This window comes from Equus przewalskii, chromosome 26 (assembly GCF_037783145.1).
Source record: "Equus przewalskii isolate Varuska chromosome 26, EquPr2, whole genome shotgun sequence".
Lineage (NCBI taxonomy): Eukaryota > Metazoa > Chordata > Mammalia > Perissodactyla > Equidae > Equus > Equus przewalskii.
In genome coordinates, this window is record NC_091856.1 from 2,853,653 (window position 1) to 2,880,088 (window position 26,436).

The 26,436-nt window shown below is 44.1% G+C and overlaps 2 protein-coding genes across 15 annotated transcripts in view; both read left to right on the forward strand.

Moving 5' to 3' along the window:
• The window catches only part of FRMPD1 (FERM and PDZ domain containing 1), a 145,062-nt gene extending 138,667 nt beyond the window's left edge, over positions 1-6,395 (forward strand). For all 10 annotated transcript variants that reach the window (XM_070595219.1, XM_070595225.1, XM_070595217.1 and 7 more), the window contains exon 16: positions 3,887-6,395. In XM_070595219.1, coding sequence (XP_070451320.1) covers positions 3,887-6,255 — 2,369 coding nt within the window. In that variant the 3' untranslated portion in view covers positions 6,256-6,395. The remainder of the gene's footprint in view (positions 1-3,886) is intronic.
• Positions 6,396-9,984: 3,589 nt separating this feature from the next.
• Positions 9,985-25,379, forward strand: TRMT10B (tRNA methyltransferase 10B). Of its 5 annotated transcripts, none has more exons than XM_008508554.2 (9): positions 9,985-10,080; positions 15,724-15,971; positions 16,399-16,507; positions 17,128-17,252; positions 18,850-19,002; positions 20,160-20,238; positions 20,884-20,951; positions 24,215-24,338; positions 24,899-25,379. In XM_008508554.2, exons 2-9 carry the CDS (start codon positions 15,750-15,752, stop codon positions 25,003-25,005), a joined length of 987 nt encoding a protein of 328 aa, XP_008506776.2. In that variant the 5' UTR covers positions 9,985-10,080; positions 15,724-15,749; the 3' UTR covers positions 25,006-25,379. The 5 variants fall into 5 exon arrangements, with proteins under 5 accessions (XP_008506776.2, XP_008506777.2, XP_008506779.1 ...); XM_008508555.2 differs by having other exon boundaries at positions 15,724-15,935; XM_070595230.1 differs by having other exon boundaries at positions 10,079-10,419; positions 15,724-15,935.
• Positions 25,380-26,436: the final 1,057 nt, after the last annotated feature.

Below are 26,436 nucleotides of genomic sequence, written 5' to 3' on the forward strand. Positions count from 1 at the left end.
TTAACCAAAGTGACAACAGCAAAAAAAAAAAACCTTAATAGAGAGACCTCTGTCTTTTTGCACCTAGGAGATTACCTTAACAAAACATAGATCTTGTGTAAACTTACTCAGAAGGAAAAACCTTTTATAACTTTTTTTATCAAGAGCAGACTAAGAGTTTAAGAAAATTATCCTTTTTAGAGAGAAAGCCAAATTCTAATTTTTGTACCAGTTTACTTTTTCATATTAAAACCCATTTACTTAATTAGATTCATTTCAATCTTAGCCAACTTGACCAGGCATAAAACTCTTTTCAGAATTTCTCTTACACAAACCTTCTACAACTTTCTTTTTACCTTCAGGATTTGTTCCATGCTTTCTTTTTTTTCCTTTCTAGTACATTAAGACAAATTTATCTTTCTTATGCAACCAAACAAAATATTTCCATTCTTTATACCTTCTTTACTGGAAACTTACACTTTACTTTCATTGAATGCAGAGCTATTTTTCTTATTAATTTCTAGCAGCTTTATTCACATATATTAGAACTCTTTAACCTTGAACAGACTATAGTAAACACTAAAATAGTAAGCAATTATGAATTGTCTTTTATATCAGCATTCTAAACACTTTTCATAATTTCTAGAAACACGCCACACTTTACAGTAAAAGACCCAAAGGCTTTTAGCCTCTCTGCAATAAGAAGGCAAAAGTAGATAAACTTAGATACGTTTAGCAATAATGTTTCAGTGTTCAATCCAAAAATGACCCAGATACTCAGATTTTTATCATTTAACTTAACTTGGCAAAACTCAAGATTGTTACCAAAAAGAATTTTGAAGCTGTTTTTTTTCCAAGTATACAGACCATAAAACAGTTATTGTACCCACTTTTATCTGTTTAAATCATTTGTTTCCAACAATTATGTTCAGATTACCCACAAAAACTTCATGAGACATTAGACAAAACTGATCATTTAAAGCTATTATTTTGCTGACGAATTTCTAACAGACAACGTGAACTTATCTGACTAGTAAACCCAGGCTGCATGCCTGCATCATATGCAAATACCAACAACTCTCGAGGACATGGCTTTTCAATCAAACCAACAAACTTAAACTTTCATTAACCAAAGATTAATCTATATCATGTTAACTTGAAAGACATTTGAGTTAGTTCTATTTAGAAAAACTTTTTGTAAGCGCTTACTTTAAGTCAATGGAATAGAGCTCTTTAGAAATTGTACCATCTGGAGGTAAAGTATCACATGTTTGTAACATATATAGACACAGACAGACAGACAGACATATAGAACAAAGATTTTCCTTAGATTTCTGTCTCATAGCAGACCACGGTGAAAAAACTTGTTTTCCCAGTTTTTTTTTTTCTTTCTCTCTTTCTTTCTTTCTTTTGGCCTTAGCAGTCTGGCTTGGGATCCCCCTTTGTTAAGCAATTGCAATCACAGCGTGAAGCCATCTGGAGTCCAGAGGAGAGTATGCATATTCGGGAACTGATCGGGCTGTTTCAGAAGCTCGATTTCCCGCTTCTCTTTTAATTTTGTTTTGTTATAAAGTCTGAACAACTTCTAAGGACAGTGTCGTGGGTCAGGAAGTGTGCTGCTTGTGAGTGTTACTCCCTATAGAAAGGTCGTAAACACTCTCTTACGTGCCTTGGTTTCTCCTCCGGTGATCTAAAACCACCGTAGGGGCTTGGAACGCAGGTGACCAGCCCTTATGTGCGCGTCCCCAGACGAGCCTGTAATTAATTACCGTGAATGAGAGTGGAGTTCCCTATGGAACCGCTGCACATCGTAAGGATTGATCCTCTGACACTCCCGCTGAGGTCCTTAGTCACCTAAGGATGCCTTTTGGTAAAGGCCTGGAGGAGCAAGTGTCCCTTTTCTTTGGAGCTGAACATGTTCAGTCTCTCATTTCTCTATCAAGCAGTTTGTTCAGACTTTATAAACACAATTCTTTCCAATTTAAAGCCAAATTAAAAAGGTCAGCCTTCCCCATTCACTCCCAAGTTCCTCTAGGCTCCTCTGACCTAGGAACTTCCCTCTAGGCTGCTCTGGCCTAGGCACTTCCCTCTAGGTTTTTCTCCACCTAGGAAATGTACCAGTACCCCTCAAACCTGTCGATGAAAATAATCCATAACCAATCTATAAATGAAAATTTGGGTGAGTTTATTCTGAGCTTAAATCTTAGGATTATAACCCGGGAGAGTCTTTCCACAAAGCAACAGAGCACTCCAAAGAAGTGGGGGTATAAGGGTGGTTATATACCCACAAAGAGTATGTTTCACATATGATTGAAATGTCCCTTTTACAATAGTCACGAGACTGCTCTGTCAGCACAGCGATTGATGGAAATGGCAGATAGGTCTGCTGTCTCAGTGAACGCCGCGGGGTAGCAGGTGTGTTGCCTCGAGCTGGGTGAGCTGGGTGGTCAAAGGTGAGTGCAGCAATCAGTTCCTAGCCTAAGGAAGGATGCTTATCCCTAAGGAAATGTCAACGTGGGGGAAACTGCACCTTTATCTTAAGGCCATTTGTTCTGGCCATAGGAAATGTCTAAGCAGATATACAATGTGTGCTCAATAGCCACAGTCAGGCCCTTTTGGAAAAAACAAAGTCAGGCCAAATTAGGTTTATACCAAATGTCTTCCTCATATACTCCAATATATCCTATGGCTTGCCATTTTTATTTGTCACTGGATACTCCCTTTTTTATAGGGAGCCAGTGTGGCACTGAGAGGATGGCCCAGAACTGGGACTCCCGGCCCCCGCCCCACTGTGCGAACCTCTCTCTTTCTAGGCACTGTGGTCAGTGGCTGTAGGTGGCTAGGGCAGGAGCTCCAACATGTGGCTGGGCATCAAATCACCCAAGGGACCTGATTTCAATACTAGAGATTCCTAGGTCCCAGCCTCAGACATTCTGATCTAAGAGGTCTGCAGAGCAGGCTGGGATTGGATATGGTTTTTAATAAGGTGCAGCCAGGTTGGAAACAACTGGTGTGAGTCTAAGAGCCCTCTGATTCTCAAGTGCTGGGCTGTGATCCTGATTCCTTCTGGCTGATTCCCAGGACTCCTCCACACAAGTGCTTCTCTCCTCAGAAAGATCCATCCTGGTGTGCACAAACCCCTCACGCCCGCAACTGAGGGTCGTGGCCACTTTTTGTCAAAAGGAAGCTCCTTCAGAACCCTCACACACGTAGTGACGGTAGTAACGGCAGCAGCAACAGCTGTCTTTAGTGAACATCTGTTAGACACAGGCCCTGTGCTAGGAGCTTGACATGCACAGTTCATTCCAGCTGCTGACTGACTCGGGTTAATGAAAGCACAAAGGAAGAGTGTTAGAAGGGTGTGAGGCAGCTTATGGAGCTGCCAGCAGAGCTGAGGCGCTGGTTCAGACCCAAGCGACAACCACACTCGGAGGCTGGGTGGCAAAAGATCGCCTTGTCAGGATACTGTGGCTACAAGAAAGGGCTCTGCCTTTTTTTTTTTTTCTTTAAATCAGTGTGTTTGAGTTTGAAATTCTAGGAAATTTGTGGCTAACTTTCTAGATCACAAATCTGACCACTTGGCTGACGTGGACTGGGCGCCTTCATTGACAGTTCCAGTCGACTGTAACCCCCCAGGGAGATGTCATTCTTCCCCGAGAGGAAGTGGGGGGACTATGACCAAAAGACAATGAAATGGATCTGGGGCAACCAAGAATCAAGAACTGTCTACAGCAGTTATTATCCCCATCTTCCAGATGAGGAACTTGGGGGGATCGAGGTTTAACTGCCCGAGGTTACACAGCCCAGCCAGGATCTGAACCCAGTCAACCCTGGGTCCTGAGCCCAAGCTCTGTAAGTCTCTTGGTTTTTCTGCTTTTCATGGCCTTTTTCCCTTCTTGACTCTCAGGGCCCAGAGCTGTTTCTGCTGCAGACCCCAGTGCCACAAGCCTGCAGAATACGGCTAGGACCTGCAGCCTTGAGGACAGCCTGAATCCTGGGCTGGATGGAAGACAGCCAAGCAGAAGGGGAGGGGTGAAGAAGTATGCCAAGACCCTGAGAAAAAGGAGGTCATTCCTGCAGACTGACTACACCTGTCAGGTCTCATTTCCCCTGGTGCCATCAGCCTCCCTGGAGAGCGTGGACCACGTGTGCTACTATGACAGGGAGCCCTACCTGGCCCTTGGTGCACCCTCCCTGACTGTGTCCTCACTGCAGGATGTGCAGGCTGAGCCCGGCCTCCTAGAGACCAAGGCCCTGGGGCTGCTGGCTTCCCTGGGCGAGACCAAGAACAAAAACCCAGCCTCCCGGGTCATGGAGATGGAGCCCGAGACCATGGAAACCAAGTCGGTTATCGACTCTCGAGTGTCTTCTATTTCTGCTGTTCGCCTCCGGATTGACCCCAACCATAGAGAGAATTCTGTTGCTGTTGCCGGTTCCCCAGCAAGCACCCCTCGCTGTTCCAACCCAGGTTTATCTGGCCCAGATACTGCTCAGGCAGGGCCTTCCCAAACCTTACCTCCATTTCAAGACTCAGAGGGTAGTGCACGCGAGGAACTTGCCATAGAGCTTGGGGACAGCACCTCTTCCCTCTGTAGTGCTGACCTGAACCCAGACAGAGTCTGCCTGACCGTCAGCCCAGGGCCACATAGTGTCTCTCCAGGAGACACACTAGAGCTGGGAGGAGTCCAGCTGGAAATGGGATTGGGATCTTTGTTTACAAATCATATGCAAGAACCTGCCCCCAAATCCACAGAGCCTTTGTTGTCTCCTCAAGACAGGCCTAGAAGTGGTGAATGTGGAACAAATTCAGGAGAGATGATGGCTTCTTTCCCTACAAAGGAGGAGCAACGAGGACAACTATCTTTGGAAGATGATGGAGAAGTTAGAAACGAAAATGGCACCAACTTATTTCATGATGAATCTGGGAAGGATTCAGGTGATGCTGAGGGTGATGCATTCAATGCTATTCCACAGACTGTTGGTGTCAGCGATCCAGCTAGTGGAGCAATAGCCTCCTTCTCCATGGAGACTCCTGTAACAGGCACTGAGCAGACTCCAGCACATTCCCCCATGGACCGCCAAGCACAAAGCAGAGAACCCCTAGGCCAAGCCTGCCAGACCCAAGAACAACGACTACTACTAGCAGAGCTGGATTTGGACCCTGATTTCTTGCTTAGGAACCAGATCATTCCATTAGCCTGTCCTCTGGAAGGGGTCAAGGCAGAGCCACTTAACCATGTGACAGGGGAAGATGCAGCCCATAGGGACACTTCTCAGCAGGTGTCTTTTAATCCAGGGCCTTTGCTGCCAAAGCCACCACCGTGTCCCCAAGAGGAGCCCCACTTAGAAAGTTCAAACCATGGTTCGCTGTCAGAAAGCAAAGACAAAAGCCCTAGCATCTGCTTTCCTGCTGAGAACGCTTTCCTGTGCTTGGCCCCAGAAAGCCATCCAAAAATTTCTGCCAATCTCAGGACGGCCACATCTCTGGGTTTTGCGGGTGTGAATGAGACAGCAGCCCCCAGGTTTGGGATGGAGCAGTGCAGCTGCCAGTTCTCCTATGCCACGTGCTTCCGGGGCCTGCAGCCGGAGACACAGGAAGATGACAGGGACTTGGAAGCACACCTCACAGCCCCGCTCACCTCGCCACCCTCTGCAGGCAGCCGGCTGGCGCAGCCCTGGAGGCGTACCCGGGCCCACAGCTGCAGTGCTGAGCCCCTGTCGAGGAACAACCACACCTGGCCAGAGTACTGCTCCAAGGCTCTGAGGCAGCTGAAAGCTGCCCCAACCAGCACCCCCGAGGGCTTCATCCAGCTCACAGAGAGCTTGCTGGAATTACAGGACATTCTAGATGCTGCTTGGGGGAATGCGAACAAACACCCGCCAGAGAAGTGCACCTGGCACTTTTCTGAAAGCCGGAGCCGGCTCTGCATGGGCTCCCAGAAACTCCTGTCGAGCTGTCAGCATGTGATCAGAATGGACCAGTCCGCTGAAGAGATGCAGGGTGCTGTGCGTGACACCTTCCAGCACCTGGTCCAGCTGGCTGGCCTGTGCTTCCAGTTCACAGACTGTAGCCGCTGCTCCGCCCGGCACAGGGAAGCGGCAGGGAACCTGAGGGACGTGGTGGACACCTACCACCAGTTTGTGGAGGCCGCTAAGCTGACCTGCGAGAGAGGCTATCAAGACCTCAGTGTGAAACTCTTGGCCCGTCAGTGCACTGCCCTCACGGCCGCCGTGTTCTGTTTGACCCAGAAATTCCGGGCATCCACTGCCCTGTGAGCAGGCCGGCTGCCCCGGCCCCCTGCCCTGCCCTGCCCTGGACACTTCCCTGAGAAGTCCCTTCCATTCCTCCACCCACCCCTCTCAAATGTTTACTATTTAGAATATTCAAATAAACTGCTGCTTAGTCTTGGCCTGAATCATACAGAGTGATGATAAGTTTGGGTCAGAACATTCAGTTAGATTCATTCAACAAACATTCACTGGATACCTCCTTTATACCAGGCCATGTACTAGACGCTTAGGCTATAAGGATGAATGAGACAAGTCCCAGCCCCTGTCAGGATGCTTGCAGACCCTCTGGGGGTACAGATAAGTGGATCACCATCAGGAAAGTGTGTATCCTGAACGGAGCATGCCCTGGGGATGTGGAAGCAAGAAGTCACAAACCGTCCCAAGAAGACAGGGATGAGGGAGGAAGGGGTGGCGAGGGTCACGAGAAACACAATCTTAACTTCTTGTATCACACTGATTTGGCGATCACCTTCGTAATAGGAGTGAATGCATGTGATATTTGATAGATTCCACCTGGGAGGGTTTTGGTTTGCAGCCCTGCACCAGGAGGCCTGGTATCTTTGTCGGCCTCGCTGCGACAAGCACAGGTTGCCACTAGGTGGCAGTAACTTCATCAGTTGCATGGCCCCATTCATCCAGGTGTGCTCGGTGCTGTATCTGAACCTGACAGCGCTTCTGAATCTTGCACCCTATTTCTCTTTTAAATATCTAAAAAGGCAAACATTAAGGCCCTGAATTAGATTTGCCTTTTTAAGAGTCATGTTAGAGCAAAAGAAATGTATTCAGTACCTTTCTCACTAATCCTAGTTGAGCCAGTTAATCCCAGTTAATCTTGGTGGGACCCTGGACAAGCAACTTAACTTCTCAGTGCTTTGGTTTTCTCTTCTGTAAATTGGGGGAACTAACAGTGCCTGAAGTGTAGGGTAGAACTCTAGCAAATACTCAGTTACTGTTGATAATAACCCCAGCCTTTATGGCTGCCTCTCCTGGTCAGAAACCCTCGCCTGCATTTGTTTGCAGACAGGAAAGCTGACTTCAGCATAGCCCTGGGATACCTTTCTCCCCTGGCTTCTCTGTCCAGGCCACAGGTGGTCTAGACACTCACCTTGGGCTCCTAGAGTTCACTCGAGGGGTCCCTTCTCTGGGGCTCCTGATCAGCTGTGAGCTCAGGCTGCCCCGCCGTTCGGTTCCTCCAGGGCTCTCTCATTCCTCTGCTTCTGCCAGCACAAGCAGGAGTGGAGACGAAGGTATGCAGTCACAAACCCGAGCTCTCTCCAGTCAGAAGGAAAGCAATCCTTTGGGAGGAGAGAAAAGATATTCTTCCCATCCCCTGTTACCAGTTACTTGTTAACTAGTAACCAGTTACCCAGTACTTGTGCCGAGAAAAGATTTATTTTCTTAGAGTCCTGTTTCTTTTCACAGAATATTTTGAATAAAATTTAAATCAGGCTCTTGAACACAGATTGGAAGCGATTTCGTGGCAAAGAAAAACAGGAACAATAGGACACTGAAATAAAAATTGTATGGTGTTAAACGGGGCCTGAGTACTTCTGCCAGCAGAAGGCTATGAAGAGCTACATAACTGATTTACGTGAACACAATATATATGGTCACAAGTTTAGGGAAGTAGCTCATGACTTCAACCCAATTAGGGCTTGAATCCTTGCAGTGATATTATAGGCACTTCTCCAGGCCTCAGTTTCCCCATCTGACAAAGGAAATATCAGGCTCCATTTATGAGGGCCTAAGTGTGCCAGATGCCTCATTTCGATACCTTGAAGATATTTTCTTATCAACATAAAACACCCCAAAGTGGAGATGGTTGTATAATATACATTCAGCATTATTGCGAGAGAAATCACAGAAGGCAGGAAGAAGGCCGAAGCCTCCAGCACGAGCACTCAAATGTTTGTTTCCTTCTTTGCTTCCTCTCCCCTCAAATCCATTCATGTTCTTGGGTTGCTAGTGTGTGGAGCTGGTGTTTTGCTCTGTGGTTCCCGTGAGGAGCTCTAAGTCCCAGAAGTTCTGGGAAACCCCTCATTGCTTATTGAGACGCTAAAGTGCAGTGGCAGTTGCCCTGCGTAGCACTTTCTTTGAGATACACAGCCCCTACGTGAGATAGCAGAATGAGACTGCCTACCTGGCAATGCAAGGGTCAGTTGTTCAATGACTAAGAAACTACTGGACATTTCCAATCCTCCTTCCTTTTCCTACCCACCAGCATATTGGCTGATTCACTTCTTTCAACAAACATTTATGGTACACCAACGCCAGGTGAGACCTGATACAGGATTATGGATGTAAATAATTGAATGAGAATCCTGTCTGAGAGTTCCTGGTCCAAGAAATAAGATGACATGTAGAGATGGAGACCCACAACACAAGGCATAGTGTGCTCAGGGCCACCAAAAAGAACAGATAAAGTGATATGAGAACTCAAAGGAGTGAAGTCATTTTTGGGTGGGGGACAGAGTAGTGATCAGGGAAGTCTTCCTGTAGGGGGCAGCATTAATTAGAACTAGTATGTCAAGAAGTATTTATTTGAGTAACTGCTGTGTGTTGGGCGAGGGCTTGGGAAGGTTAGATTTTTACATCCAAGTGCAATAGGAAGCCACTGTGGGGTTTGGAGTAGGGGAGACATAATCATCTGGCAAATGGATGGGGGTTGGGGAGACAGTGAGACCAGCTAGGAGGCCTTTTCTGTGGGGAAGTGGCCATGAGCTCATTCAAAGGTGAAGAGACACAAGAGCAGAGGCAGGGAGGCGGGAAAGGTATTCGGTATGGCTGAGCGCGGGGTGCAGGGACTGGTAGGTGGGGTGGAGCCGCTGAAGACCATTGGAGCCATTTTGTAAGCCCTGCTGAGTGGGAAGCCAGGGCCAGCTTCTGAGCAGAGAAGAGACGTTAGAGCAACATTTTAGAAAAAGCCTTCTGGGAGGAATAGAATGTTTCGTTTTAGCATTTAAAAGCCGCTCCAGGAGCAGATGAAGGATGGATTGAAGCTGGTTTGGGGATGGGGTGGGAGGTGCTGAGGAGCTGTGGAAAGAAAAGTCTGGAGCCGGGAATGGTGTGGGGCCAAGGAGGGACGCAACAGGACTGTGGTTTCCCGGGTGGGAGATATTTCAGGCTCATTCATGGTAGGGTCTCTCTGAAAGGGTGAGACCCCTAGGACAGAAGGAACAAAGGGAAGAGAAGTGATCATTTTTATCAGGCCAGGGCTTGGGCAAGTCGCCTCAGGTCTCTGAGCCTCAGTTTCCCCGCGTATATGTGAGGCGAAGAGAGAGAGAAGCCAGAGGCTAGACTCTTTACCTGTCCAAGGCGGGATATCTCTGTCAGGAACCTGGACAGCCAGGTGGTGTCGAGGGCAAATGTGTGCTCAGGGAAGGGCTGTGTCAGCTCGTGTGGTTGTGGGGAAGCCCAGGGGAGCGCAAGGTCCCTAAGCTGCGGGATGAGCGTGGTTCAAGTCTGGTGTCAGCCCAGTTTTGTAATGCTGGGCCCTTGACAGTCATCAGAGCGCCTGGTCACCTGTAGCAGCCCTGTGATGTCGGCAAGCGGCAGGGATTGTAAACCCCATCTAAAAGACGGGGAGACTGAGGCTCACAGAGGCACGGCAACACTTCCGGTGGGGCGCGGCTCCTTAGCGCTAGGGTGATGCGTGGAAGCTGAAGCCCCTCTCTGGCATCTGCACACCGAGCGGCCAGGCTGAAAACTACAATTCCCAGAATACCATTGGGAGAGGGGCAGGAACCGGAAATGAGGCTGAAGGCGGGGCTCGATGTGCGCCGCCGCCGCTGCGCGAGCTGACGGGTCCAGGTAGGTCCCGAGCCCTTTGCTGGCGGGGTAGGGCCTGGGGCCCGGCTTGGGGCTGCCGCCTCGTTCGCGGACAGGGAAGACGCCGGGGAGTCAGCGTCCAAGAGTCGGGTGGCTTGGTGTCCCGCACCTTCGTGGTGCCTTCCCTTCCTGCTTCCCCTCGCACGCAGCCTGTGGGCCAGGCGGGGTGCTCCCGCGTCCGGGGTCTACGCGTGCTGGTGTTGACCGGGCCGGAGGGGCGGAGCCAGCCTCGGTGGACTAACGCTTGGAGGGAGAAACTGAGAGAGCGTGCGGGCGGACGCTGGTCCATCACTAACATCAGGCGGACTTGGGTTGGAAGAGGTCTGAGGCCTCTTCCACTCAGAGATGGGGTGGGGTGGAGGATTTAGTAATTCAGTGGGTATTTATTTATTTATTGAGCGTCTCTTATGTACCGAGCCCTCTTCTAGGCGTAGAGGATATAGTGGTAGACAAAGCAAACAGAACGCTTGCGTACATTATAGGACTGGGGAAGTTTCGACCAAAAATAAGTAAGATGTGCCATGTTGAATAGTGACAATCTGAACGAAGTGAGGAAGGTAGTCATGCAATTAATTATCTAGGGGAAAGTGTTGGAGGTAGAGAGAAGAGCAAGTACAAAGGCCTCGAGGTGGGAGTACCCTTGGTGTGTTTGACGAACAGTAAGCACACCAGAGAGTGCAGAAGACGGGAGTTGGGAGAGGTAGGCTGTAATGATCAGTATAGTCCTTTGTGAGGATTTTGGCTATTTTCTGTAAGTGAAATGGAGAACACTGCATGGTTCTGAGCAGAAAAGTGACACGGTTATCAAACATTTAGGGTGCTCTTACTCTGCAAGGCTCAGTACTGAGTACTCGGCGTGTGCACGTGAATTCTTCATCCTCTCTTCCCTGGAAGGGTTTATAGTCAAGTGGGGAAAGGGGCAGACCAGCTGTCATGCCAGGTTGAGTCAGATAATTGGAGCCCCGTGAAGGCAGAATGAACATCATCCCCAGATCCTCAGCATGTGCTATTATGTCAGATACTTAGTAACTGTTTGTTAAATGATTGATTGAATAACCCTAGTGCCCAGCACTGGACCTGCAATGGAGGCTCAGAAAACATTTGTTAATGAAAAAATGCTAAATGTGGGCCTAGCCCATGTCTCACACAGATTGAATAGATCTGTGCTTCTGTGATGCGCAGCTTCACCTTTCCTTTCCGGGGATCACTAGGCAGCAAGCTTCTCTTCAGTACTGAGCTTCTATCCCACGCCAGGGTTTGTGCTGGCCACTGGAGATACAGAGATGAAAAAGATGTGGTCCTGTTCTCCTCAGTGCCCAATCGGCTATATTACAGACCGTTCTGGTTTTGGTTGCAGTCGCCTTCATTTGATTTTCGAGATCACTGCATCCTGAGTTCTTGGTCTGAAAAACGTTCTCAGGGCCTATCGGAATTTGGAGAGGTCTCAGATAGAGGAAGGGGAGTAGGAAGGGAGGGAATGAGGGCAGTGGAGGTAAAATTCAGTTCCTTCCAACAGACATTTATTCAAAAACTGCTGTTTGCAAGGTTCTGTACTGTGAGCTGTGCAGTGTTTAGGTAAAGGTAGGTACACAGTGCCTCCTGCAAAGGAAAGTTTGGTGGGAGAGAAAAGTTGATCAGAGATCTTGCATTTTTATAAACAGAGATAGAAAATTCTGCAGCCCCTCCAGCTACTCCACCCCTAGCTCTCTTTCCTCCTCCTTAGCCAGACTTCTCCAGTGAGAGTCTGCATTCATTGCCTCCCGGTCATTCCCCAGAGGGGCTGGCACAGAAGAGGAGCTCACTGAATATTCATTGACTGAATGAATGGACAAACAGATAAGAATACAAAATGCTGTGGAGTTCGGAGGAGCAAGAGATCACATGGCTGTTAACCAACTAGTATTCATTTAACAAATTGGTGTTTGTTTTCTCACCCTAGTTAAAATAAGGTTGTAGGTGTTGGACCAGTTTATCTTAAAGTTTCCGTTTGTTCTTGTTTGAACCCCTGAATGCAAAAAATGCAGGTGACTCTGATGATTGGCGTAAGAAAATTTGCTCAGTCATCTAAAGGGACTATCATAACACAGGTCTGGATGTCTTTGTTAAAAAAGATATAGTCAACATCACTGTTCATATGTGAACAGTGCAGCGCTTCTGAAGTGTTTAAAAATAACTTAGTATTTTCCTCATTTCTCTAGAAATATATATACCGTTAAGTTTTGTGTATGCCATAAACTCATAGTGACACAGTCAATGGTATAAATAAATATGTTAAAATTTGTACTGACTATTTAAGAAAGGATTTCTAAGCAAAAGTAAATCTTAGCCTAGGCAGGAAAATGAACACAAATTTCCAATCTATAATATTGAAAATCTAGAGTGTAATTTACTTGGCCATCCTCAGGAGTGTATCCGGTCGTCATATGTTCACATGATGTGTGATGGCTACCCAAAACTGCTCAGAAGACTTAACTTTTTAGAAAAACTGAAAGAACGACACTGGAGGGGTTTGAGCAGTAGTAACAACAGCCGGTATTTCATGAGTACTTGCTCTGCATCAGGTAGATGACACGCGTCTAGTTCTTGCGACAGTCCTGAGAGGCGGTGTTCTCCCATCTCACAGAGGGACTCGGTCACGAAGAGTTAAGTGCTTTGGCTGTTGTCCCGCCACTCACAGGTGGGGAAGCATGGCTAAATCCTAAGACTGCTGTTTTCCACTACAACAGCCTGGTAAATATGTCTAAACTAAAAACAGAACTAAAATTTGGCCTGATTTTGAGTATTTGATTGAGTACAAGAAAAAAGCAATATGAACTCAACACTAGAAATGTTTTTTAGGACCAGGAGTAGGAGGCAAAACACTGGAGATCAAAATGTAATTCTTGGACACAGCCTGTCTCTGCAGTGGATGATATTTATAGAGTTATAGTAACTTAAATGTAGTTTATTCGTTTACAAGTTTTAGAAACCACCAAGGGGATAGACAAAGCACAGAAGGCTTAATTTTGATGACACAACATAATGTAAAGCCTGCCTTGACCGTGTGAAATGAAAGCCTCAGCTTACCAAAGTTGGAAAATGAGAGGAGGAGAGGGAGAAAGGGAGGGCAAAGGTGTTTATGTTCACAGCCTAACCTATGGAGGAGTCGAAGAGTACTGTCTAAGGTTACCGAACAAGAAGGAGAAGTTTAAAAATATTCTTAAAAATAGTAAAAATGACTTTTGGCAATTATCATGACAGGAATGGGTATTGGACTTACCTTCCTACAACAAAAACTGTAACACTGGACAAAACAGATGAAGCAGTTGTTTTCAGGCACTGGGCAATAGGCAGGACAAGACTGTTAGACTTGAGAGAAATAAATTTGAGACGGATTGTAGACCTACATGTAAAGGCTAAAATTATAAAGCTCCTAGGTGGGAACATGGAATATCTTTGTGACTTTAAGGTGACCAAAGATTTCTTAGAGGACACAGAAAGCGTTAACTATAAAAGAAAAAAATGGATAAATTAGACTTGATCCGGATTTAAAATTTCTCAACAAAAGACAATGTTAAAATGTACAGGTACATCACAGACTGGGAGAAAATACTTTCAATATGCATATCTGAAAAAGGACTTGTATCCAGAATATATAAACTTCCACTGCTCATTAATAAAAAGATAACTTAAAAATGAGCAAAAGACTTGAACAGATGTCTCATAAAGATATGTTATGAATAATCAATAAATTACATGAAAAAGTGCTCAGTATCATTAATAATCAAAGAAATGCAAGCTAAAACACAGTGAGGTTCCGCTCTGCAAGAATGGCTGCATTGAGAACTCTGACCACAGCAGCTGTGGGCGATGCTTTGGAGCATCTGAACTTTGATACGTTGCTGACAGCACGGTAAAAAGTACAGTTACTTTGGGAAACTGATGGTAGTTTCTTATGAGTTAAATAGACGCCTATCCTATGACCCAGAAATGCTACCATTAGGTACTTAGCCAACAGATATGAAAACTTGCGTCCACAAAAAACACCTGTATGAGAATGTTCATCGCAGCTTTATGCATAATAGCCCCAAACTGGAAAAAGCTCAAATGTCCATCAACACGAGAATAAACAAATTGTGGTATATTCGTACAATGGAATACTGCTCAGGAATAAAAAGAAACAAACTATTGATACATGAAGCAACGTGTATGAATCTCAAAAGCAGGTTGGGGGGAAAATGTCAAGTTCAAAAGAGTATACAGTTTAAATTCACTTATGTGACGTTTTATAACAGGCACAGCTAATCTGTGGTTATGGAGAAAAGAGCGATGGTTGCCTTTGGCAGGCAGCCGGAGCAGGATGCAGCTTGACTTGTAAAGTGCAAAAGGAATGGAACTTTCTCGATAGGGGTGTGGGTAACACAGGCCCTGTGCATTTGTCAAAACTCATGGAGCTCGCTGGCATATTTTACCACACACATACACACACTCACACAGTCATTATTGAGCTATATCCTTAAAATCTTTGCATTTTACTATATGTAAATTATACCTCAAAATAAAAATTAGGGGCTGGCCTGATGGCATAGTAGTTAAGTTTGTGCACTTCACTTCAGTGGCCTGGGGTTTGCAGGTTTGGATCCAGGGCTCATCAAGCCATGCTGTGGCACCATCCCACGTACAAAATAGAGGAATAGAAGAAGATTGGCATGGATGTTAGCTCAGGACACTCTTCCTCAAACAAAAAGAGGGAGATTGGCAACAGATAATTAGCTCAGGGCCAATCTTCCTCACCAAAAAATAAATAAATACATAAAATTTAAAGGTCAAGGTAACAGAAGAATAAAAAATAGGAGGGGTTAATTTAAGTGATTTGAATTACAGTGTTTCATAGGGAGTTGATAAAATTCAAAGCTGATGAATCAAGAAGTAATGGTGTAAGCATCTGATTTCAGGTTAAAAAGTTAATTACCAGAATTAAAAAACACCTGGTTAACAAGGGTTGCCACTAGAGGTGGAGTAAGGATCATTACTTTTTATTATAAATAGGTCTTTATACCATATGCATGGATCATATTACATAGATTTACTTTTTCAAAAATATACTTTTCTTAAGATGGTAGCACACTGGACTCACTGAGAAAACTTTTTCATTGGTTTCGGAACACTCTTTTACCGTATTTTTTGGCTAGCTCTTTATCCTCCCAGGACGTTTCCAGTACAGGACTTTGCATATTGTAGTTATTCAATAAATATTTGCTAAAGGAATGGTTTGGAAAATAAACTGAAACATAATGGGAGATGTGACTTTTACCATCTCTGTGCCACCCTCAACTCATACATGCGTTTCAAAGAACACTATAAATGACCTGGGGCCTGTGTCACTGCAGCAGTGAATAATCACTGATTGCTTGAAGGTGTCTGGAGTTGTGCTTGTCTTCTAAGAAGTGGATTTGGCTTCCTTACTACTGAAGCGTTTCTGTGCTGATTTCTCTGCAAGACACATGCTTTTCTCAGTTCAACAAATCTGTGTTAGTATTTTACACACTTCTACTTCAGTAACACAATAACACTTTGTCATCTGAATAATACCTCTTTAAGTAAAATAATGTGGTGTCTCACATAATTGTGCCTTTTTCTAATCAGAGTGAAAAGGACAGAGGACTAAGCACATGGACTGGAAATTGGAAGGGAGTCCTCAGAAAACGGAGTCACACGTGCTGCAGGAGCAAGAAGTCCTCCGAGAGGACACGGGCGAATATGGCATGTCTGAAAGCTTCCAGCTTCTACAGATTGACGTGGAATGCGAGCGTCAGGAAGGAGAGACCCTGCCCACAGGCGGTGCAGTGTTGTGCTCAGTGAGTGCAGCGAGTTGCCTGGTCACGGGCTTTGAGGTGATGGGATATCCCAGAGACCCTGTTCTAAGGGTAGATACTGGTCACAAAAAGACTGGGAATGAGTTTGGTGTATTCCAAGGGGCGAATTTCTTGCTAACTGGTTTAAAGTTTCAGTTCCATTTGAGTCATAGGAAGAGTAACTAAAGTTCACGAATTTTTGATACGCTTAAGGAGGTCTAAACCCTGCTTTAGGCCCTGTCTGTAATAAACTTATTGTGACTGTAGGCGTGGCACATCTCTTTTCTGAGGCTCCGCTTTCTCTAAACACAGTCGAGTCTATTTTTATTTTTGAGACTAATACCCTTTTTCTCTCCTAACTTTATATCTAAATTTAAAAAATAATAAAGTAACTGTTTCTAATATTCATTTTCCTTTTTGGTGCTTATGAGGTTCTCAAACAATTTTGTTTTCTGGATAATATAAGAAAAATGTCCAAAGAAAACAGAGACACTGGGAAAAGATAGTTGCAGCAAAGAAGAGCAAGAGAAAGCAAGAAAAGGAAAGAAGAAAAGCCAACCGTGTAGAAAATTTAGGTAACAATAAATCAGATTGCTTGTGTAATCATGTTTATTTCTTAGCAAAGTGATGTCTCCATGTTCCTTGCAGAGTGGGAATGCTGTTTTTAAGTAAAAACAAACATCTGGGAGGTAGGACCTGTTGTCCTGTTTTGTTGGGAATCAAAGTATTGAAGAAAGCAAGATTTGAGGCTGCTTTTCAAACACAAGCTGTCTGGTGCCCAGCTGTGTTTCTAAGCTCAGAAGAAGAAGGAATGACACTAACAGTAGCTAACATTTGTTCAGTGCTCCATGCTAGGTTCAGTGGTAAGAATTGTACATGGATTACCCTAAGGAGTGGGTGCTTTTGTTATCCCTATTCTGTAGGTGAAGAGACTGAGGCTCAGAGAAATTAAATAACGTGCCCAAGATCGTTCAGGTAATAAATGAATTACCTGAACTGATTTGGACCCAGCAGTGTGCTCACATTCCTTACCACTCTGCTGTACCTAAACCACCTAATGAATGAAGGCCCCACACGAGTTTCAAGTTTCTCTTCATATGCAAAAAGTACTCACCTGGCTGGGGAGATTTGTTTCTTCCTGAATATTCTTCTTCTATTTTCACACTTTTATTCCTTTCTGATATTTCTGTTCTAGGCATCTGCCCTCAACACAGCAAACGTTTCCTGAGATCCTTAACCAAGGAGAGACTTTTGGAAGCCAAACACTCAGGACCAAGACTCTGTATTGATTTGAGTATGAGCCACCACATGTCTAAGAAGGTAGAACATCCACTAAGCTCCAAATTCCTGCTCACGTGAGGGAGGTCCGGAAGGGGCAGCTTTCACGAAGAGCATGACCAGCTCCTGCTTCTGTGGTTCTCTAGTAAACCAGCAAAAGTTTAGTTTTCTACACAGGGCTACTAAATTCCAGGGTGTCTGTTGTAAAGAATCAGGAAGAGAATGGACATCCTCTGGTTTACTTTGCAAATTTTTACCTATCTTTTGAGCCTAACACCTTGGCCAGTGTGATCATGTTTCTCCAGTCTAGATGGAGCCTTGCACGTTCAGTTCTCCACAGACGAAATCTTTGGCCTTCTGTTGGGGAGAGGAATATTCGCATGATTGCATGTTGTGGGGCGATGTATGTTTTAATCGTCTCTCATCCATCCTATCGCTGAAGGAGGGATTTCCACCCTAGAGTTCTGAGGATGGCTGAATACCTGACACTCGACACTGAACAGATAAGAATGATACTAGTTTATTAGTCAGACGTATACTCAGCCCGGGGAGGGTGGGGGATGACCCTGCACACCATGCAGGGCCACATGTGGTTGTGCTTAGGAACAAAATCAACACACAGGGGCTGTGGGAGGCAGGCCTTATAGTATCAAGAGGGTGGGGTGCCGCCTGGTTCCTGCAGGAAGATGCGATTGGTTTTTTGGAATAATTCTCTGGGCTGGCAGGGAATTGAAACCCTCCCACTGCTCGGGGATAAGCAGGAGCTCTGCCTGGTCCCTTGGATAAAAAGGATTGTTTGGCTGGGGGACCTTATCTGCGGGAGCAGGACTGGGAGAGGAACTTGCAGTTAGGCCACTCAGGGCCCTCCCGGTTCACCAGATGTCAGGGCAGCACACAGACTGGACCTTAATTTTAGGCCTTACACCACAAAACAAATCTTTCTGTTTTCTAACATCCCTGTCATATGCGCTGCTGTTGGCCCATTTTTCAGAGAAATTAGGAGAACTGAAGATCGGGGGTGCTTGCGTCAAACCTCTAATTATAGCCCTCTGGAAAGACCAACCAAGAAATTTCTATTGTTTATGTTAATTAAGATTCAGATTAAATCAAACTCAAGGCCTTTCTTTTTCTACTGAACCAAATCAGGCCAGGCTGTGAAACTATCTTTCTATAAGGGTGATGTCTGAATCACGATGGAAAGTTAACACTTCCGATCCTATTATGTCTCCTGGAGTTAGGGAGAAGATGCCAAGTTTGTCTGATGGAGTATGAAAATGTCTGTATAGTAATATAACCTCTTTTTAATAAATAGTAAATATCATATGGTAAGATTTTAGATAAAACCTAAAAGAACGATTTCATATATCACATTGGATATATGAGAGCAGGTCCAGAAGGAGGGAGAGTTCTCAGTTTTCCATTAACTCACTATTCCAGGCTAGTGGCATCACCTTAACTTTGATCTATAAGGTGTGATGCCATGGGGTGTAATGCATGCTCTGTGCCTGTACTTGCCTGGAGTAAAAGAGGCCATTCTAGTTCAAGAGATTCCCAGAGGAGCATTCAGGGGACTTACTGAGTAACCATTTGCTGATAACCTAAGTTGTTTCCACCCTAAGTTGTCCTTAACTCTTTGAAGGAATTAAGTAGACTGGCTGGACAGATCCGAAGGTTGTACGGTTCCAATAAAAAGGCCACCAGGCCGTTCTGGATCTGCCTCACTGGGTTTGCAACAGACGGTCCCCTGTATGAAGAGTGTTTGAGGATGAATGATGGATTTTCTAGTTACTTGGTAAGCCTCATTTTGATGTTATTTGAATTGTCAACTGAAAAGTAGGTTGTGGGGTAATAGTAAATTACTTTTTAGGATTTTTAAAATATTTTGATGTAAAATATATACATATATATGAATCATATGTTTTTACTATTGCAATCTAAAAAAATTTAGAATCTCTCATCAGTTCTTATATTTTTAAATTTTCATCCTTCTGCATTGGCAAACGAATATTACCACTATCTAGGATTTTATTTTGTACCCTGTGTGTTGTATGCTAGACTGCAGACTCCAGGAATATTTTGGGGAAATGCCATGACTCCTTTCTTGTTCTCAGTAGTACACAATTAGGAAACGTGAGTTTTGGGACAAGATAGAGAATCCTTGTGGAAGTAATGTGGATTTAAAATGAGTTTTAGGGAGTACTAAGTAATTTTTCAACTCTTTCCCTAGGATCTCATAAATGTAGTGATTGATATACAGGCAAGATTTCAGATCAGTTCCTAAGGAATGCCCCTAAAATGCCCTTGTGTGTTTGCATTATGTAGCTGAGACTGGACGGTGTGGCCTGTCCTGGGGAGCTCCCCGGAGGCAGTGAGTGTGCCCAGTGCCGTGTGCAGGGCTGCACCGTCAGCCGGGGTTGCTGTTTCTGTGTGAACAGTGCCTCCTGAGGTGCCGCCATTTCCCGCTGTACTCTCTGTGCGTGTTTTGTGACTCCTGTACATGAGCCAAGTAGACCTGCTCTCAGGACCATGTGGTCCCCTTGCTTTCCTGTCTTTGTGCCTTTCTTAGGTGAGTCCCTCCACTTTGAAGGCTGCTTCCTTTTATACACATCAATCTGACATCTTTTCAGAAGTCCAGTTCCAGCCTTCCCTTCATTACAAGGTCGTCCCTGGTGGTGTCACTCCCTCATCCGTAGTCCAGGGGCGTGCTCCCTGTACGTCTGTTAGGGCTGCATATCACTTTCTGTCTCATTTTGTAGGGTTGAATGTCTGTGCCTTTTTTATTTCCCCTCCCCAGTTGAGTATTTTCTGAGAATGGGTTGTCAGACTTGTATCCCGTTGATGCAGCCAGAGCCATGCTAGATAGAAACTGGATGCCCAGTAACTAGTTCATGCAGTGTGAGCTGTTTCTTAACCGAGTTGACACTATGTTGGATTATTTGCATTTTTCAGCTAGACATAACAGAAGAAGACTGCTTTACTTTATTTCCTCTGGAAACCCTTGTGTACCTGACTCCTGACTCAGAACACGGTATGTACTTTACCACCTGCATTCATGTAGCACATTGTGCGCAGCCCTTTGTTTCATTATTTCCTATGTCATAATTTGTTAAAGTCACCAAAGCATATCCAAAAATAAAGGAATGACCATTAATTGCATGCATCTTATGGACAGATGCCTCACTGGGTGTTTTGCACATGTCCTGTCGTGTGCACACAGCTGCACAGAGTTAGGGGCCTTGTTCTCAGCTGGACCTTGTAGCTACCTTGCAATCCTCCCCAGTTTCCCTGGTCAACTTCCTATGTTGACCCTTCTTGGATCAATGTTAGAGATATATATTTTTTTCCCCAGAAAATCATCTATTTCACATAACTTTCAAATTTATTGGTATTAATTTGATTTCAGTATCCTCTTCTAATTATTTCACATTCCTGTGTAATTTTAATTTTGTCTCCCTTCTGAATTCTGTTGATTTGAGTCTGCCACCTTTTTTTCTTGATTAGATATGCCAAAGGTTTGTCTATTTAATTGTTTTTTTCAGAGAATTAGTAAATCTTTTTGTTTTCTATTTCATTAAATTTCTACTTTTATCATTAATAATTTTTCCTTTTATTTTCTTTAGATTTAGAAATTATAAAACAATTTTGATCTCAAAAATTATCATTTTTTCATTAGCTCTTGAAGATGTTGATCTAAACAAAGTTTACATCCTTGGTGGACTTGTAGACGAAAGCGTTCAGAAGGTAAGCGTACATTTTACGCCCAACAACTGGATTTTGAAAAGTGGTGCTTACTTTTAGAGATAGCTGCCCTGTCATAATCTTACCCAAAAGATGTGCAAACTCAGGGGCAAGAGGAAGTAGGAGACTGTTCTGCCCAGTTTGGTTCTCCTGCCTGTGGCGTTCTCTCTCTCCTCCTGAGCCCTGTCAGCAGTCCCGACCTGGCCGAATCCCGTCAGGAACTGGCATGGGGAGTGTTTGGTAATTACAGAAATAGCCATTGGTGACTCCTTCCTTCTCCTCTCTTTAGTTCCGCAGGGATAACTCTGGTTTCGATTTTGACCAAGGAAGCATTGACTCAGCATTCTTTCCAGCTGTTTGTTCCTTTTGAGAGAGTGTTTGCTCCTTCTTAGGCCATCTTCCCTGCTGACGTGTCTTACCCAGAATCTTAACCTCAGTAGGACTATCCAGATTGCTTTTGCTGAATTGGAATTTTACTGGAGTACTTGGAGTTTTGAAATGTTTCTCTTATACATATATTTGTTGACATTTTATTTGTTTATATTTACTAATTAACATATTGCATAGATAATAATGATATAATAGTTAAAATGTATAAAAAGAAGTACAGTGAGAAATAAATCTCCCTCCCATCCTTGTCCCCCAGTGTCCTCCACCTGAGGCAACTACTGTTTCTTGTTTATCCCTCTTGATATATTATGTCATCACACAAGTATGTGTTTGTGGGTATATTATATATATATGTGTGTGTGTGTTTTTCATATAAATGAGTATTTTATATACTTTTTCATATATTTAACAAAGATACTTAGCTGATTGCATTTCATATATTTAACACATATTTAACTTAAATGAATTGCATTTCATGTATTTAACACATATTTAACTTAACTGAATTGTATTTATTCTAAAAAGGTCAGTGTTCCATTACTCCATAGTGATAATTTAAAAAATGGGCAGTGGAGGGGGGAGGGCTTTTAAGAATGCCCACTAATAAATGAGAAATGCATAATAGAATTGAAGAATCACCATTTTGTCACTCCCAGTGTAATCATTGATTCAGGGAATTGATTGAGTAGAAGGCTGTGGGGAAACTGACTATTCACATGGTCTCAAAGTATCGCTCCACGGATTACAAAGGCAAAAATGTACCATTATACTGAAGTGATCTGGAGGTCATTATTTTAGCAAAAATGATCAAACTTTGAATTAGCAGCAGTGACATTATGTGCCTCCTGATGTGATGGAATCAGACCTGTGAAGTATTCTTACTAGAAAACGTTTAAACTGAATTTCATTATGAGGAAACAGATCCAGGAATGTGAGACATTCTGCAAGACAGCTGGACTGGGATTTCAAGAAAGTCAATATAATACAAAATAAAATAGTCAGGGGGGCTGTTTTAGATTAAAAGAGATTAAAAAGATATAACAGCCAAATGCAGTCTCCCACAGGAGAGTGACAGCCCTTTTTTGAGGCAGAAAAGTCTAGATGGTCAGTGAGCAGTGTGTGATCTATAGATGTGCAATTTTAACACATCATCCTCTTTATCTCTCCACCAACATTTAAACTGAAAAATAACTGGCACAAAGATTTGTCAGATGTGTAAGACTTTTTGATTGCTACTGGAGAGTTTGGCTTCGTCACAGAACTATGCTAAGAACAGCGTTTCTTCAGGGGGAGTCATTTTATCTTTAAATGTTTAGAGAACAGAAACTAGACTGTAAGCTCCTTCAGGACAGCATCCAAATCTCCTCCTAACTTTGAGTTCTGTAGTCTAGTTCAAAGTGATTGTGAAGGAATAGACTTCTTAAAAACACAATCATAGCTCATCTGTGCAAAGGAGTCTTCTGAGTGGCTGTACCCTTATCACATCTGAATCATATCACTTAAAGCATTTTTGGAAGTTCTCTCTGGGAACTGTGTTTCATGTGAGTCTGAGAGGCAGGTAGTCCAGTGTCAGAACCAAGAAGGTACTAAGCCTGCTTCATGCTGTTCCTGTCGGTTAGACCACACCGTGGTGGACAGTCCGTTAAAGGACTGTAAATGAAAGGACGTTGACAAGCTAGAACAAGTGCAGAAGAGTTTGACCTGAATGATGAAGGGACTCAAAACTAAGTCATAGTCAAGGAGAGTTGACAGAACTGAGACTGTCAGTCTGGAAACGAGCAGATTCACAGGGACATGATGAGTGCCTTCAGGTATCTGAATGGCTGTCTTGTGGAAGGGCCATTTAATTGCTTGGTGTGGCTCTAGGGGAATGGAACGAGGACAAATGAGGGGAAGTTTCAAGGGAAACAGAATTTGGCTCAATATCAGAATTGCCTAGTAACCGTTACTGTACAGCAATACTGGAACAGGTTTCCTCAGCATGCACGAACTCCCAGCCACAAGGCTTGTTCATTTAAAGCCAGAGGCCACTTGGGAGAGAGGTCATAGAGGACAGACACTGGATGGATGGTGGAGTGAACAGTTAACTATTGAGGCCCCTTCCAAACCCGAGTATGTTAATTATCTCAGTAATCTAGAAACTTTAATCCTGAAATTGCACATCGGCAGATGATCTTTCCAGAGCTTCTTACAAGGTAATGAATATAATTTAAACGAGTTCATGACTCAGGAACATCTTTAAAGGAACACTAGTTACTGTACTCTGACCCTAAGTGGTCTCAGATTGTTGGACTTTTGAGTCCTCTCTTTTGCAGTTGAGAGCCCTTCCTTTGCATTGGGCTGTGTGCTCTCACACCTTAATGCTGTCTTGCAGCTGCTGGTGTACCTGGCTTGAATCCCATCTCCCATATCTAATTTGCTGCTACCGGTTGGCTATGAGCTGAAAACTCCAGATATCCAGAATTGCGTCTTACTGAGTTAGGACCAGGAGTGTTCTCCTCTGATTAGACTGCTTGGACTTTTGGATGCAGATCGTGGCTCCAGACTTGCCTCTTTTTACTTATTTCCTTCCTGGTTTTAAGTAGCAGTGAGTGGAAACTAGTGGATAAATGACTCCCAAATAAGTGAGGTGTTGCTGCACAAGGCATTTCTTACTTGAGACAAGTAAATATTCCTCATTATCTGCAGTTCCTTACTTATCTGCAGTCTCTTCCATTCTACTGTGGGCTACTTGTTTTTAATACTCATTAATTATGGTTACAGAGGGAGATTAGAATGGTAGTAAATGGGGATTGTCACAGTCGGCTATGCATCTTACAATGAGGGTATCTTTGTGTATTGTTTTTATAAGAAAGATATTTATCTGTGATTTACAGAAGGTGACATTTCAAAAGGCCCGAGAACACTCTGTCAAGACAGCCCGCTTGCCAATCCAGGAATACATGGTCAGATGCCAGAATGGGAAAAACTATCATTCAGAGATATTGGCCATCAATCAAGGTACTGTTCACAGGGCACACACTAACGTGTTAATGCTGGTGCTGCTGCTTTGCATCTTAAGCATAAATGGCCCTTGAAGCAGTCTCCCCTGTGCCTGATGTGCTTGGACTTTATTGCATATACTTTGTGACATGTATTCTGACCTCTCAGAGGCATTTTTCATTTTCTTTCTGGTTCCCAACTATGTTAAAGATGGTTGAAATTGTTCCCTTGGCCTAGAGTGCCCTACCTTCAACCCATCATTAACCAGCAAATTCCTGTTTGTCGTTCAGGATTCAGCTCACAGGCATCTTGGCTGGTCCCCTCCCTGTCCCAGGCCACGTCTGGGCCCCTCTGTTCCCACTGTGCTGTGTTCCTTTCTGCTGCAGCACTGGCCATTCACAGGCCTGTATCTTTCAGTGTAGGCTGAGGTCCTTGTGGGCAAGCAGGGCCCGTCTTTGCCTCCATCTCCCTAGGATCTAGCAGCATGTGTGGTGCGGAGGCGGTTTGTTGAATGAAATACTCCAGAACACCTTTTTCCTCTGTGTGGTCACTGTGTTTTCTTTTTACCCTTGTAACAGTATTTGATATCCTATCCACTTACTCTGAGACTCAAAGTTGGCCTGAAGCATTGAAGAAAGGCGTTTCTTCTAGAAAAGGCTATGTTCTTCAGAACGCAGTGGAATGACGGGCAGCCTCAGACTGCAGCTGCAAGAGGCGAAGTTGCTGGGGGGCCTTGACCAAAGAGCAAAGCAGCAGATGGCAATGGCGCACACTTGCCTTTACTCGACATCTTGGATCTTCACTAGGATATAAGTTACTAATAACAGGGACCACATTTTATGCTCTTTTGTATCTCCATAGTGCCCGGCTCACAGGAAGTACCCAGATACATGTTAACTAAGTAAAAAGTTTACATAACAAGTAATTAGCCCTAAAACTACATGGCTTTGGATGTAAAGCTATGTAGGTCTATTTGTGCAAACCTACTCTTTAGAGATAATTATTGTTATATCAAGTGTAATTTTCACTAAACTGGGATCATAAAGTTGTATGACTTTCTCCAGCCTCCTCTGATCATTCTGATTTTCCCCAGCTCAGTAATATGCTGTACATAAGCTTTGCAGGATCAGCCTGTCCTAACCTAGCCCTGCAGTAGCCCCCATAGCACTTCGTTCCCGCCTCTGGGTCCTGTCATCTCTCCTGTTCCGAGTATGGACGTGAAGAGGTTCTCTCTTCCTAACCGTAACCTCCTAAGAGGACAGTTTGTGGGACTATCTTTCTGTCCTTCTGAGCCTTGTACACAAACTAGATTCTTCATATATATTTGTAATTAACAGGTTAAATTGAAAAGCAAAGCCACAGTATTGACAAGTCTAACTTGAAAATAGCCAGAAAATACACTGCATCTGACACAGGCATGGTAGACAACCTCTTACACATCTCACAGATCCCTCTTCTCCTGCGCTACATAGATGCAGTTGCTTCAGACACTCTGGCCAGTTTGGGTTGGTAAATTTGATAGCTAAGCCGCTAGCAAATTCAGAAAACATCTACCTCAAAAGAACCAAAAGGTTACTTGTCTGCTCTGTCCCCTCCTCACAATTTAATCCCTCGGAAGCTGTGATCACTTGACAAGTTATATCAGAGTCTTTGTGTTACTTAAAAAAGGCCAGTCTTCAGGAAACATCTTTAGGAATACATAATGCTCCTTGGTCAATATATTGAATAAGTTCTATGATCACTATCATCCAAAAGGGACCTCCTCTGGATAAGCCTACAGGGGTCTGTAACTCTCATCATATTTTCAGGGAGGTCTCTGACCACAGAACCACTGACCTGGATCATCTGCCAGGTTTCACATTCACTTCTAAGGGCTTTGCCTAAAATTCCAAAGAGCATGGAAGTCTTTCCTCTCCAACTCTATCACAAACCTCTACCATTTTTTCAAAGCCTAGGCAGGTGGTTTTTTGTTTGGCTTCTAGGGAATGATCTCAGCAAAATAAGATTTGGTGAGATTTGCATTCAGAGATCCTCATCATAGGGTTATCTGTAGAACAAAAAAAACCCTCGATATATCCTGAATATCCTATAACATGAAAATGAAATATAACTACTG

Bases quoted from the DNA above. Each gene is read 5' to 3' on its own strand.
- TRMT10B (XM_008508554.2), top strand. From the start codon at position 15,750: ATGGACTGGAAATTGGAAGGGAGTCCTCAGAAAACGGAGTCACACGTG. The intron at 19,003-20,159 runs GTAAGCCTCATT...TGCATTTTTCAG, and splicing joins ATGGATTTTCTAGTTACTTG to CTAGACATAACAGAAGAAGA. The intron at 20,239-20,883 runs GTATGTACTTTA...TTTTTTCATTAG, and splicing joins GACTCCTGACTCAGAACACG to CTCTTGAAGATGTTGATCTA.